Raw genomic sequence first — 15166 nt, 5'->3', positions numbered from 1 at the left:
CCGCAGGGTTGAGCTTGCGGGAGAAGAAGGCACATAGATGGAGTCGGCTCAGATTCCCCTGCTGCTGTGACAGGACTGCTCCAACTCCGGTTGTGGAAGCATCCACCTCTACGATTAACGGCTTCTCGGGGTCAGGATGAACCAGGAGTGGAGCGGTGGTGAAGGCAGTCTTGAGTGAGTTGAAAGCTTCTGTGGCAGCAGGCGTCCAGGATAGTGACTTGGGTTTGTTTCGGAGGAGGCTTGTTAAAGGGCAGGTAATGACACTGTAGTTCTGGATGAAACGTCGATAGAAATTGGCAAAGCCGAGGAATCTTTGGAGTTCCTTCACTGTTGAGGGTGTTGACCAGTCTCTGATGGCTGCCACCTTCCCCTCGTCCATCCGGATGCCACTGTGATCGATGTGATATCCAAGGAACTGCACTGAGGCTTGATGGAAGGAACATTTCTCGGCTTTGAGATAGAGCTGGAAGTCTCTCAGGCGTTGCGGCGATGGTCGGCCATGCTCCGGGAGTAGATCAAGATGTCGTCGATGTAGACCAGCACAAACTTGTGGAGAAACTCCCGGAGCACCTCATGGATGAAATCCTGGAATACGGAGGGGGCGTTGACCAGGCCATATGGCATCACGAGATATTCATAGTGGCCGGTGGGTGTGACGAAGGCGGTCTTCCACTCGTCCCCCTCGCGTATCCGGATGAGGTTGTACGCGCTGTGGAGGTCCAACTTGGTGAACACAGTGGCACCACGGAGATGTTCCAGGGCTGCTGGGACGAGAGGAAGGGGGTACCTGAACTTGATAGTGACGGAGTTGAGAGCTCTATAATCAATACGTAGTTGTAAGCCTCCATCCTTCTTCGCCACAAAAAAGAAGCTGGAAGCAGCAGGGGAAGTAGAAGGTCTGATGTATCCTTGAGCCAAAGCCTCCTCGATGTACTCCACCATGGCCTTCTCCTCCGGGATGGAAAGGGTCTATCTATCGATAAAAATCTATCGATCTTTCCCCTTGGCACTGACGCACCCGGAAGCAGGTCGATGGCACAATCCCATGGCCGGTGTGGTGGCAGCTTGGAGGCTCTCTTGGGGCAGAAGACGTCACTGAAGGGGGCGTAACATTGTGGGATATCCACGGAGCGTTTCTCTAAGGGGCTTTCAATGGAAGTGGCACAGACAGGAAGAGACTTGGAACTTGAGGATCTTGGAACAGGTAACGTAGAGAAACATTGAGGAAAACAGGCGTCACCCCACTTCAGGACTTCCCCAGTCTTCCATGAGAGGATGGGATCATGCTGCTCTAACCACGGGCACCCTAGTATCACGTCAGCGGTGGAACCCTCCAGAACCAGCAATTGAATGTCTTCAACATGCAGTAGTCCAACTTGAAGTTGCAGTAATTCAGTCTGACGGCTGACATGTCTTCTACTTACAGGTTTCCCGATTATTGAGTGGATCTGGAAGGTTGACGGCGTGGTCTTGGTTTTGAGTCCGAGCTGACGGCAGAGGGCGTCGGAGATAAAGTTTCCCGCTGAACCAGAGTCAAGGAGGGCGGACGCTGGAATGGAAACATCAGCAGCAGTAAGTGTTACATTAGTGGTGAGTGGTTTACAGGTAGGGTGGCTAGAGACGAAGACACTCACCAAGGAACGTGGTGGACGGGTTGGGCATGAGGAGAGTACATGCCCAGGAGATCCGCAATATAAACATAAGTGTTGGGTCATCCTCCTCTGCAGTTCAGCGGGTGAGAGCCGTGTAAAATCCACTTGCATGGATTCGTTGGCTGGTTCTGGGGTGCTGACGGATTCTGGCCGGCAGAGGACGTCGGTGAGCTGCAACTGACCCTGGTGCTCTTCGAGACACGACTGCATACGAGTGGCGAAATTGACATTGGCAGCAGTGTGTGCGGATTGACAGCTGGATGAATCGTTCTAGGCCGATGGTGTCCTCGTATGCAGCGAGATGCAACCGCACCCGAGGATCCAATCCCTGACGATAAGTTGTGAGTAGCGCTTGTTCATTCCAGCCACTCCTGGCAGCAAGGGTTCTGAATTGAAGGGCATATTTTTTAACAGACATTTTCCCTTGTTTTAAATGATAAAGTCTCTCATCGATGGATGAATCCCAGGAAGGTTTTCCGAATACTTCTTTGAAGTGCTCCACGAAATCACCGTAATTCTGTGTGACTGGAGTTTTTTGTGACCAAATGGAATCGGCCCACTGGAGAGCTTTTCCTGAAAGTTGAGAAATCAGAAACGCTACCTTGGAATGTTCCGTTGGGAGCAAGTGCAGTTACATCTCCAGGGTCAGTGAGCATTGTAGGAGGAATCTGTTGCAACCCCCCGCCGAACCAGAGTAGGGCACTGGTTTGGCCATGGGACTGGCGTAAACTGGCAGTGAAGAAGAAGTGGCGGTGAATGCGGAAGTGATGGCTGGTGCTGGAGCGGGTGACTGTACTGGTGCTGGCATCGGTTGTGGAGGTGGTAACTGGAAAGTGCGACGGAAGGCGTCCACTAAATCCTGGAATGGATCGGTCGAGCTCATGCTTGTGTCCCGCTGTTATGGTCCAGTCTTCTGTTACAATATACGGCAGACGGAGACAGCAGGTAAAAGTTAAAGGTGTTTATTGGACACAAGCAGAGGTAAACCAGATGACAGGTAAGTGAATTGCAATGGTTGAAGTGATAGTAGAGTGAGTAGATGATAATATTGTCCTTTGTGTTTGCAGGATGATCACAGAAGCTGGCTGGGGATGACGCTGGAGGAAGACACTCACACACAGACTTGGAACACAGGAGGGAATACGGAGGCACTGAAGACAGGTAGGTAACGACTGGAGTCCTTGAGGTAAGCATAGAGGTAAGTTCCTGTAATGCAAACGAGACCGGACAATGTGGCTGTGTGTGTGAGTGTCTCTTGTAGTGCTGGTGATGATCGTGCTGATGAGGTGCAGGTTGCGGTGATTAGTACTCGGGGGAAGGTGCTCGTTGTGATTGGTGGATGCTGGAGCCTGGTGTGTCTGTTACAAGCAATAATAATAATAATAATAATAATAAATTCAAATTGTATTAGCAATAGTAGTAATGACAAACATATTAACAAATATACTAATTTCATCCGAAGTGCGGGGGAGGTTAAAGGATCAGGAAGAGGACCAAATAAAAATAATAGTAGTTGTAATAGCAATAATAATAATAATAATAATACTGCTATTAATGATAAAGTATTATAAAGCTGCCTCTGAACCCCCTCATTGCTATGGCATAGGATAGACCCCCGCCAGCATGTTGCAATGGGATATCAAGGTGAGGTGTTGCGGGGCCCAGGGTCCCAATATCCACACCCATCTCCGGCCGTCCCGCACATGCCACGCTTACCCTGTCTTTGTTGTGTTTTTTTATTTTTTTATTTTTTATATAATAAATATGGCTGCTTTCATTGCTATACTTGTGATAGGCATATGTTCATGTCTACTAGTGTATAATGCATTAAAAAAGCATGGCGTGCCGCATGGAACCAGCCCAGTGAGACGCCCAGGCCACCATGCCCACGCCACACTTGCCCTATGTGTGTGGGTTTTTTTTTTTTTTCTTACAACATGTTTTAAGCTCCAAATTAATGTGTGTGTGCACCTTATCTAACATGTGATGCATTAAAATAGCGAGACATGTGCCGAACCAGCCGGAGACAAGAAATCCCAGGTGAAGCTACAAGCTGGGGAGCGAAAGCCCAAGGCCCCCACAACTAATCAGAACCTCACATGGCAGGGACATAGCATGCCACAGCTAACCAGGGTCCAGAAGCAGTGAAAAAGAGAAAGAAAGGGAGAGAGAAAGAGAGAGAGAGAGAGAGGGAGAGAGAGAGTGATTTAAATGTAATCTTATAAGTATTTTATTTATATTTGATATTAGTCAGTGTTCTTACCTCTTCCTGACCCCCCTCCCCCCAAACATGTGTGAATATTTATGGTATGTCATTGAGGATGGCTTCAGACAAAGAAGGTCAGTGGATTCATGACTGTAGGAAGTTAAAGAGAGATGACCAGGAAGAGTGTAATTCTGATGTATTAATTTGAGGGGAGGTTTCCATGGAGATGTACTCTATTATTAAATTTTTCCAAGTTGTAATGTGTATGGTGTTCCTTGATTTCCAGTTCATGAGGATAGTTTTCTTGGCGATAGTTAGAGCCACTAGGAGTAATTGACTGGTTGTACTGTTTAAATTGATTATGGATATGTCACCTAATATACAGAGTGAGGGAGACAGCGGGATGTGACATCCCATGAGTTTGGACTCAACTTTACTCCATTACTTAAATCAATAAATGATGACATTCATCGCTGGATGAATTTACCACTATCCATTATGGGCAGAATATCAGTAATTAAAATGACTATACTCCCTAAATTAAACTATTTATTTACAATGACTCCAGCACTTCCCACCCTCAAATCACTAGATTCAATCGTCACTAAATTCTACTGGAAAAATAAGACCCCAAGAATTAAACTGACCACACTACAGAAACCAAAAACACAAGGAGGACTGGAAGCACCACATTTCTACCACTACTTTTTGGCCAATCAGCTCCAAAATATATACAAATGGATTCATCCTAACCCATCAGAAAGCACATGGCTTGATGTTGAACAGTCAATTTGTAAGGACATTAACATTTCAGAATTACCTTTCTATAATCAGACAATCAAAAAGCATCACTGTTTTAAAAGATTTCATAGTTAACAAGAAGCCACTCAACTTACACACATGGGTAGATAAGAGCATCACACAACTTCAACACATCCTCCTTAATAATAACTTGGCACCATTTTCCCACTTGGTCCAGAAATACGGCATTGGGTGTAATTGTTTTTTGGAATATTTACAAATCAAATAATCTATTCAATCAAAAATCGATACTCACACAATCAATCTAGACCTTCCCCCTCCAATCTCAGAGCTAATTAATATAACCTCCATGATTGAGCGATTAACGTTACATATGACATGATACTGATTTCAGTAAGTTGTTCTGGATCTTTCAACATACCTTAGATATTCATTCACATACATCCATTCATGTTTATTTCGTGTTGTAAAGTGGAAGAGATGATCGGTTCACGTGAGCTCTGCTTCTGTTTGAACTGAAACGCTTCAGTGATGTGTCAGTCACACCACAGATCGCTAAAAAAGATCACGACAGCTCGAAAGACGTCTATGGTAGCACTCTAGTCTATGGGAAAGTAGCCCATTTTTGATTCTTGTGAGGTTTATTGTGCCTGAAACTCATCCTGACACCCCGAGAACAAAAAACTCTTCAGATCTACACTATTCACAAAAATGACATATTTTGATTAAAATCTGCGAATTCGCCCAAAAGCGACTAGTTTGCAGGTATGGAAGCTGACGAATGTCAAACGTCAAACCAACTTTATATCAGTGTATTGTGAGTCAATGAACGAAGAAGCATTAAAAAGGAAGACATTCACAGACAAATGTCTTTTATTCAAGCGTCTGCTATAAATATCCCTGTCTGAGAATGACGTCACATTTATTAATGATACACGATGAAGATCAGTGATGTTTGATGCTGGAAAGACTTTCTGAACACACAAATGATGTTCAACAAAACACTATTTCATGGAGTCTGTAATTATTGATCAGTGATAGTCTTTGTCTTTTCTATTGCGCTGATCAAACGTCTCTTTCTGCAGCTCTTCATTAAAATCACACTGTTTTGATCCTCCATTTTAATCTGGAGCGTTTCTTCACAGCAGCTGCTCTTGGTAACAGACCTGAGAGTCGATCACCGAACTGATGGAGGCTTTAAGATTCACAACTACAGATGAGATTCTGTGAGAGACGAGAAGATCCTAAATCAAGTTCAGATCTGAGACAAATCCTACATGAACTCAAGACTCTGGAATAGATCCAGACCAGAGCAAAGCATGCTGGGAACTGTCCAGTTTCAGTTCGTTCAACAGAAATGATGAAGTGAACTTCAGTTTTACATGTTTAAGTGGATTTACTCCATTAAATCAGGACAGAATGTGCAGTAATTGTGTGCTTTAATTCATTTTAATTAAGTTAATTTAACAAGCAGCAGAAATCATGTTTACAGTGTAGATTAAAAGATGGACAGATTGATGATTCCTGATTGTGATGTGTTTTATCTCCATCAGATTCCCATCAGATCACTCTGGATCTGAACACAGTGAATGAAGCCCTCCGTCTGTCTGAGAAGAACACAGTGATTATTAACACTAACCCAAAGCTTCAATCGTATCCTGATCATCCAGACAGATTTGATCATGTGTGTCAGGTGTTGTGTAGAGAGAGTGTGTGTGATCGACGCTGTTACTGGGAGATTGAGTGGAGTGGACATGTGTCTATATCAGTGTCATATAAGAGCATCAGCAGGAAGGGATGGGGTCATGAGTTTGTGTTTGGATATAATGATCAGTCCTGGAGTTTGAGCTGCTCTTCCTCCAGTTACTCATTCTGGCACAATAACATAAAGACTGATTTCCTTTTAAAGCCCATCATTAGCAGGAGAACAGGAGTGATTGTGAATCACTATAGAACAGGAGTGTATGTGGATCAGAGTGCAGGAACTCTGTCCTTCTACAGCGTCTCTGGAGACACAATGATCCTCATCCACACAATCCAGACCACATTCACTCAACCGCTCTATCCTGGGTTTAGGGTTTATTATTCTGGATCATCAGTGAAACTGTGTTGATGAATCAGAACAGACTGACGAGAGACTCTACCCATAATGCTTTGAGCTCATGATGAATCAGTGACAGTGAGATGTTATAGAGTCTCTTCATTACATTAATACTGTCATTGAAATATCATGTCAGAATAAATGTGTGTGTGTGTGTGTGTGTGTCAAAGAGATTTGTAATTTATGAACACAGAGCACATTTTGTGAACAGAGCAGGAAGGAGTACAAGGGAAAACAGGAAAACAGTCAATAACTGTATAACATCAGATTGATCAGAGATACATCAGAAGAAGAGAGACAGATGACATCAAATACAGCATTTTACATTACAGTTTGTATGTCATGTGACACTGTAAACAGATTACCATGGTAGAGACTGACACATTACTGTAACTCACCCTTATAAAGATCAACTACAGTATAGATTCAGTCATATACAGTGAGATCATTTACTGTATTACAGACAAAACCTCATGACTGTGTCATACTTCACACCTTCTGATAACACACTGAATAGATACTGTTACAAACATTATGGATTTTATGTCAGTTATGTAATTCGGGTAATGTAAGTGTATTTGTAATGTAATCTGTATCCTGTGTAACTGTAATTATTTCAGCATCAAGAGTGATTTAAACATGAATCTCATGAATTGTTTGCTATTGAATGAACTGATTGTTTAAAGTACTAAACTGAAAGAAGATCATACTGTTGTGTTTCTGTGATTAAACCAAATGTTCTCATTACATCACAATGATCTTGTGTTTGAAACAGTGATTATGAAGAATGAAAATATGTTCAACTTGAATGAAAGCATGAGATCAGGTTTTGCTGTTACAAGTGTGATCAGTTTGGAGTTTTGTACTGAGAGTTTTGAAAATATACACTTACATGTGAAAATAGTACCAAAGTGAATAAAAAACTGTAAAGCAGGAAAATCAGCAGACCACACTGCGACAGCTCTCTCAAGCAGAGCAGATTGATGAAGAGAGGGACTCAAACACTTGATCAGCATCATTCAATCATTGTCTGAAAGAAACCTTGCTCTCAGAGGATCAGCAGACTCCATCAACAGTCCAAACAACAGCAGTTTCTGAAAGAGGCAGAATATTTTACAAAATATGATCCAGTTTTAAATGACCGTGTCAGACGCATCAACTTTGGTGAAAATCACACTACCTACTTGAGGAAAACAATCCAAAATGAACTCATTGTTTGTGTAAGTGGGAAAATACTCAGCACTATGGTGACAGAAATAAAGCAGTCAAAGTATTCTGCTATCATTTTAGACTGATACATCGGTCACCAGGAACAAACGTCAGATTGTCTCCACGTCAACACCTCCAGAGATTAAAGAGCACTTTCTGGGTTTCCTGCTCCAGAGTCCACTGGCTTTGGCCAATCTTCATTGATTCTGAACAAGCTGGAGGAGCTGGGCATCTGTTTTCAAGACTGCAGGGGTCAGTCACATGATAATGGCTCCAACATGAAGGAGTGCAGGTCAGGCTGCTTGAAAGAGATGCTCGTGCTCTTTATGCTCCAGGAGGAACACACTCCCTAAATCTAATGGTTGCAGATTCAGCAAAGCAGTCAGTAGATGTCTTCAGCTTCTTTGGCGTAGTTCAGAAGCTTTACAACTTGTTCTCTGCTGCTCCTCAGAGGTCCATTCTTCAGCAGCATGTCCAGATCACGCTCAAGTCATGAGAGGCTTTCACACCAGAGGAACCTTTTCATAGTTCCTACAACTATTGGCTGAAGTACCCGGATTTTGCACAGGAACCAGGCTTTATTCAACAATATCTTCTCTTCTGTGTCATTCTCATACATTAGCCGGGTCTCATGTTGAAGGCTGCGTCCTCCAGAGGTCATGTTCGAAGGTTGCATACATCACTGAGGCTGTATCGTTTCAGAAAAGTCAGTAGGACACTCCGAACGCAACCTTCGAATGCGTCCTTCTTTCACAGGAATTCGGAGGATGCATGAGGAGTATCCTTCATTGCTGCAGATAGCCCACAATTCTTTACGTCGCTGTTAACAACCTTCATTTATTTGAAAAAAATAAATAAATGGTGGCGTCGACAAATGTTAAAAGCGAAGATGTGTTTAAATGTAAGTAGTCTGTTTTTGAAAAAAATAAATAAATGGTGGCGTCATCAAATGTACAAGTGAAGATGTGTTTAAATGTAAGTAGTTTCAAGCTTGTTTTTGTTTTAAACTTTGTTCTTCTTAATATCTTTCTCCGTTGTCTCTGTAACAGATATCTGTTGAACATAAATCAGCTCCTCAAACATTACCCAAAATAAAACAAGTAAATGCATTTTCTTTTTCAAATTACTTTACAAATTCATTAATTATTTTCATTCATTTGCTAAGAGCGCAATGAGGCTGCCGTGAACGCGTTGGCATAGCAACGATATACTTCCTGTTTCCTTTCCTGCCTGTGTGTCCTACGAAGGACGTCTCGTTTAATTCTGGCTAAGGACACTCCATATACTGCATCCTTCACAGGATTCGTCCTCTTGAGGATGCAGCCTTCAGAATGAAATGAGACACAGCTATTGTTTACATCCATGGTTAAGGTTGATCCACTGCAGTCACATGACTGTTTTAACGATGACTTTAGTACCTGTTATGCCCAATCGGCCCAACGGTGGTTTCCCACAGGATGGGGAAGGTTTCTTGCTCATTCGGTCTTTTCAGTGTGGCGAAGTAGTTTAATTCCAAGTAAACTTTTATTTGACTCCATTTTATTATGATCTTGAATTTAGTTTAAAATGTCAACTGATTATTGACCATTTATATGATAATTAATCTAGACATTTGATTATTCTATTTAACTCTTTACTCTTATTGCACTCGTTCATTTGGATTCCTATAACTCTTTGATTATAATCACATAATCAATTCAAAGATGATCAATGCAAAACATCAAATGCTCAGAAACAGAGTAAAAGATGAATACCTGACATTAGAAAAATACACATTTCTGAGTGTCCTGGACACATGTGGGCTGATCTGATCACAGAATCGCCCTGAGCCTCCTGCAACATCTCTTTAAATACTCAGAACAAGACAGAAACTTCTTTCAAATGAAAACAAAATGAAAATAAAGTTCATAATGGGAATTTGCATTAATCAGGGTCCTAGACTGAGTAGTTCACACCTTTTGGGGACAGAAGGACATTTATGAAAGACCCTGTGAAGGTGGACACACCCATTACAGAGAGCAAAATATCTCTAAAATCTTCAAACCTTTATTACCTTCTGGTTTACTTCTGTGGGAATGAGTCATTTGTACCAGTCGCACTGAGACATTTCAAATGACACCAAACATGTATAGTGTTGTATGATAACTGTTCACATTAAACCATATAGATTTTGGGTGAATTTCAGGTCATCTCTGCATGTAGAGAGAAGAGATGGGGGAAGAGGGGGTGAAGGAAGGGAAATGTAGATTAAGGCAATGCTGAGGTGTGATTGACTCGGTGTGATTGTGTCTCGGATGGGGATGTTAATTTTGCAAGAGAGAGTTCAAATGTTCATGTCCTTTGTTTTCTCAAAGAGAAAAACTACAAAACTACAAAATTAAGTCATGAATGGCATAAATTTACATTTACTATTAGTGAATGTGCATAATAACTAAAAAAAAAAAACTTTTAGTAGTCCAAGTCAAGTGAAGACTGTAGAAGCCATATTGTTACTAATGTTGTTTATCAATTTATCCATTATTATATTTTGTATTTCCACTTTAAGGAGCCATTTTAGGATCTGCCGGGGGTTAGCCATTTTAAAACAGGAAGTGATGTGGCAATGGCATGGGGAAGGGAGACAGTTTTTTGACCTACACTATACTGCTCTACACTTTTTCTGGATTCACGGTTTTGTTTTTAAGTTTACACGTTTTTGTTACAATAAAAAGGTTTGATTAAATGATATGTAGCGTCAAAGGTACTTTCCCCATTGGAAGTGGCTAAGAACCAAAAGGAAGCCACTACAAAGACATTTATTTTTGGAAGGCTTTATATAATACAGATTGTTTCAAATCAGCTTTAATGATCATCAGAAAAATAATGATTCAATAATGCAAACAGAGATCAATTCTCTAAAAAGACAATAGTGTTGCTGAACTGAGGTCAGTTCAGTGATGATGCAGATCCATTGTTAAATTAGTTCAGTTTGACTTTATAGCAGCTCTGCAGAATATGACGTAGCGTCTCGTTCCCTTATTCAGGGAACCAGGGTTACACAAGTAACCCGAGACGTTTTTCATCGTCCAGCTTAGTTCAGTTCTCATCAAACAGTGTCAGAGCAGTCCTTATAAAATAAATACACAAATAATAAAAAATTAATTGAAAAAATAGCTTTTTAGTGTAAATATTAGTCAATCATTTTGATAGCCTAATGCCCAAAGTAGTCTAAATGTGTTGTCAGCATGACCCAATGGTTGAAAAATGACAAGAATGAACTCAAAACAACATCAGAGAACATTTTAAAATCTTTATTAAAATTTGCAGTTAGATCTGAATTGTATTTCAGTCATTCTAGTGAAAGTAACAATGCTGCAAAATAAACAATTATAGAGACACAGTAACATGTACAACTTCAAAATATGCGACGAGGAAAAACAGAAATATGTGCTCGATTAGTTTTTTGTATCCCTAATGTTAGGAGAAGACATTAAACCCTGATGAAAGCTTTCTAATAAAAGCACGTGCAAAGCCGATCATTTTATCCTATTATGTAAAGATTATAAACAGTTGAATATGTAAATGGACATGTGTCCATTCGGCTGTATTACCTTATCGAAATAATCTATCAAACATGTTGTGATCCGAAGATAAAACAACAACTTTCATTCCTTTCGTTTGTTTGTATTTCAGTAAAGCCACGCCCACAGCGGAGTGAATATTCATGAATGTGCTCGTATGCTCCGCCCACTGGAACAGTGTTTCACAGGAACTCAATATTACATTATAATCATCTAGTGCGCGTTCAGAGGATTATAATGATAAAATCAGCTGAAACTGTCTTTATGTCTGTGGTCTCCTACAGATTCACAATCAGTTAAGATTTGACAAATGTCAAGAGTGTCCCAGGCCTAACGTGGATTATATTATAGCAGCGTTTCTCAAAGTGTGGGGCGCGCCCCACTGGTGGGCAATAGAGACATGACAAGTGGGGCGCAACAAACGGGAGGAAATTTGGTCATTTTTGTCTCTATTAATTATTCATCTCCATTAATTCCTTTATTTATTGACTATACACTAAAAACAAAACAGCGACACATTTAAATGCAAGCCTTACTTAAAACAACATTAGACTGCAAAGAAAATGTCACGTGGAACCATAATAGTCTACGAGAATAATTTAACGTTAACGTCAGCATGTTAATTGAAGCGAACACAAGCTTTAATGTGGAGAGGCGGTAGCGGGTATAAAAGGTAGCAATGGATAAGTTTGTGACATGGAATGATAAGAAAACTTATTCTACACCAGCAGAGAAAACCACGACAGACAGTGGACCTGATCAACCAAAAAGCCAGCCGAAAATAAAATATGATGAGGCATATCTTGGTCTTGGATTTACGGTTGGTGCGGTGGGGGCCGATGAGAGACCTGTGTGTGATCTCTGCCTCAAAACATTAGCAGCAGATAGCATGAGGCCCAACAAATTAAGACGACTTTTAGAGACAAAACATTCCGAACACATTAACAAGTCGGTTGACTTCTTCCAAAGAAAACTCTCGGAATACCGTCAGCAGTAAAGTCGAATGCTAAAATCTACAGCAGTTAATAGAAATGCACAAATGGCGTCTTTCAAAGTTGCGTACAGGATTGCCCAGTGCAAGAAACCACATACAATAGCCGAGCAGCTCATTCTTCCCGCTGCTCAGGACATGGTGTCAGTTATGCTGGATGAGACATGCGCCGGCAAACTGAAAGCTATACCTCTGTCAAACGACACAGTTGCACGACGAATACACAACATTTCAGATGATCTTGAGGACCAACTCATGGAAAAACTCAGAGACACAGGATTTGCACTGCAAGTAGATGAGGCTACTGTCAGCAATCAAGATTGTTTGTTCATTTCATATGTTCGCTTTGTATATTCTGAGTCACTGAGAGAGGATTTGCTGTTTTGCAAATATGTCCAAACTAGGGCGACGGCTGATGAACTCTTTAAGATTCTTGACAGCTATCTCATAGAACATGATCTGAAATGGGAAAACTGTTTAGGCTTTTGCTCCGATGGTGCTCAGACCATAGCAGGAAGAAGGAAAGGACTGCAGGCACTTATAAAGCGGGTCGCTCCACAAGCGCAATGGACACACTGTGTTATTCACAGGGAGGCGCTCGCGTCAAAGCAGCTCAGCCCCGAACTAAACAAGGTCTTGACGGACGTTGTGGCCATGGTCGATTTCATCAAAGCCCGACCCTTGAAAGCGCGAATGTTCTCCGCACTTTATGAGGAGATGGGAGCTGATCATACAGGTGTTTTATTTCACAGCGAGGCAAGGTGGCTGTCCCGAGGCAAAGTGTTGTCGCGAGTTTTTGAGATTAGAGCGGAGTTTGGGGCCTTTTTGGAAGAGGAACACATGTATGACGCTGCAGGCAAGTTCAGTGATGAACAGATTCTGATGAAACTGGCCTATCTTAGCAATGTATTTGAAAAGCTGAACGAATTAAATATTCAACTTCAAGGCAGAGACAAGCATCTACCTCACCTAGCAGACAAGATCACTGCATTCATTCGAAAGCTCGAGGCATGGGGCAGACACCTTGATCAAAGAAGTACTGATGCCTTTGAGAATCTGAGTGAAATTGCTGAAACCAGTACTTCTGGAGCCACCACAGTGATCCCATGTGTCAAACAGCACATCTCTACATTGACAGAATTGTTTAAAAATACTTTCCAAACAACAGCGTCCAGTATAACCGGATTATCGATCCATTCAATACAGCAGGTTGGTATTTTAATTTTATTGACTTATTTTTTTTTTTATTATAGTCATATATTGTTCATTTATTTATAATGTATGCTAAAAGACTGTTGTCAAAATTAATATTGTATCTGCAGCACCTGCAGATTTCAGCCCTGCAGAAGAGGACCAATTCGTTGAGATGACGAGCAACTCCACTCTTAGGCTGAGGTTTCCAGTTCAGACACTGAGTGAATTCTGGCTTGGAGTGGAGAAAGAGTATCCACTCATTGGGTAGAGGAGTCTGACCATTCTTCTCCCCTTTGCTACATCTTATCTCTGTGAGATGGGATTTTCAGCTGTTGCTTCACTGAAAACAAAATACAGATCTCATCTTAAGATTGAACATGACTTGAGAGTGGCAGTATCAAGCCAACAACCTCGTTTTGAAAAGATGTGTACTACAAAACAGGCTCACTGCAGCCACTAAAATAGTGAATAAGATTTTTTTTTTTTTTTTTTTGTAAATTTTGTTTGTTCTTTTTGCTAACAGTTTGAAAAGTGAAAAAATTAAGTAAAGCACAACTAGTCCACACTTTAATTTTCTCTGAATTTGATGTTATCAGAGACTAAATGTAACAATTGCATTATTATTATTTTATTATTTACTATTATTTAAGTCTTCATGCAAAGTGATAATACAGTTGCACTTATTTTCTCTATTTGAAAGTTTTTAATACTGTTAAATGAGTTATTTGATGTTATGTTTTTTTTTTTAATTTGATGTTAATGAAATACATTTTAATAAATTTTAATAGTTAAACTTAAAGCCTAGTTTATTACCATTTTGTCGGGGCGATTGGGGACAGGTGGGGCTTGGAACCCTTCCCTACCTCCAAAGTGGGGAATGGCAGAAAAAGTTTGAGAAACACTGTACTATAGTAGTAGAAAACTTGGTACAGTATTGGGTAAAGTATTGTTATATTACTATAGTTGTTATATTACACAGCAACTATAGAATTAACACAACAAATTAATTCAAGTACTTTACTATAGTATGGTTCAAAAACACTATAGTATTTACTCTAAAAATTACTGTGGTATTTTTTTCATGTTTGACCCGTCAGATTCTGTGACCCTATAGACTGATCAATGTAAAACTATATATAAAAATATCAAATATAACTATAGGATCTCCAACATTATTGGGTGATTCTAGTTGATTGTAAAAAGAATAAAGATAAGCGTGTATCAGACAACGAGAATATATTATAAAATGAAACCATTCTTTGAATAACTAATTAGCTAATGTTTAATTTGTTCTCTATACAAGCATGTCTATGCTCGCCACAACATCTACCTTAGACGGGTTTTTAAACATAAAACATATTTTACAGTATCATTTCTCTTCAGCGTCTGCCCACTGCACGTCATCACGCTCTCGCGAGAACATTTGCTGAACAGCGACACCTGGCGACAGTTTTCGATAGATCACCGATTTCAGCACAACACCTGTTTCAG

General features: G+C 40.7%; 2 protein-coding genes across 2 annotated transcripts in view; both read left to right on the top strand.

Moving 5' to 3' along the window:
* The window catches only part of LOC125269540 (NLR family CARD domain-containing protein 3-like), an 82955-nt gene extending 76222 nt beyond the window's left edge, over nucleotides 1-6733 (top strand). The window contains exon 9 of the mRNA XM_048192426.1: nucleotides 6174-6733. Within this exon, the coding sequence (XP_048048383.1) occupies nucleotides 6174-6733 (560 nt within the window). The remainder of the gene's footprint in view (nucleotides 1-6173) is intronic.
* Nucleotides 6734-12529: 5796 nt separating this feature from the next.
* On the top strand, nucleotides 12530-13943 carry LOC125269538 (zinc finger BED domain-containing protein 5-like). Its single transcript, XM_048192423.1, has 2 exons — nucleotides 12530-13559; nucleotides 13804-13943. The coding sequence occupies exons 1-2, from the start codon at nucleotides 12530-12532 to the stop codon at nucleotides 13941-13943; spliced, it is 1170 nt and encodes a 389-aa protein (XP_048048380.1).
* Nucleotides 13944-15166: the final 1223 nt, after the last annotated feature.

Source organism: Megalobrama amblycephala, linkage group LG6, assembly GCF_018812025.1.
Source record: "Megalobrama amblycephala isolate DHTTF-2021 linkage group LG6, ASM1881202v1, whole genome shotgun sequence".
Classification (NCBI taxonomy): Eukaryota; Metazoa; Chordata; class Actinopteri; order Cypriniformes; family Xenocyprididae; genus Megalobrama; species Megalobrama amblycephala.
The sequence above is the reverse complement of the archived record's forward strand: the minus strand, read 5'-3'. Positions and strand labels throughout refer to the sequence as shown.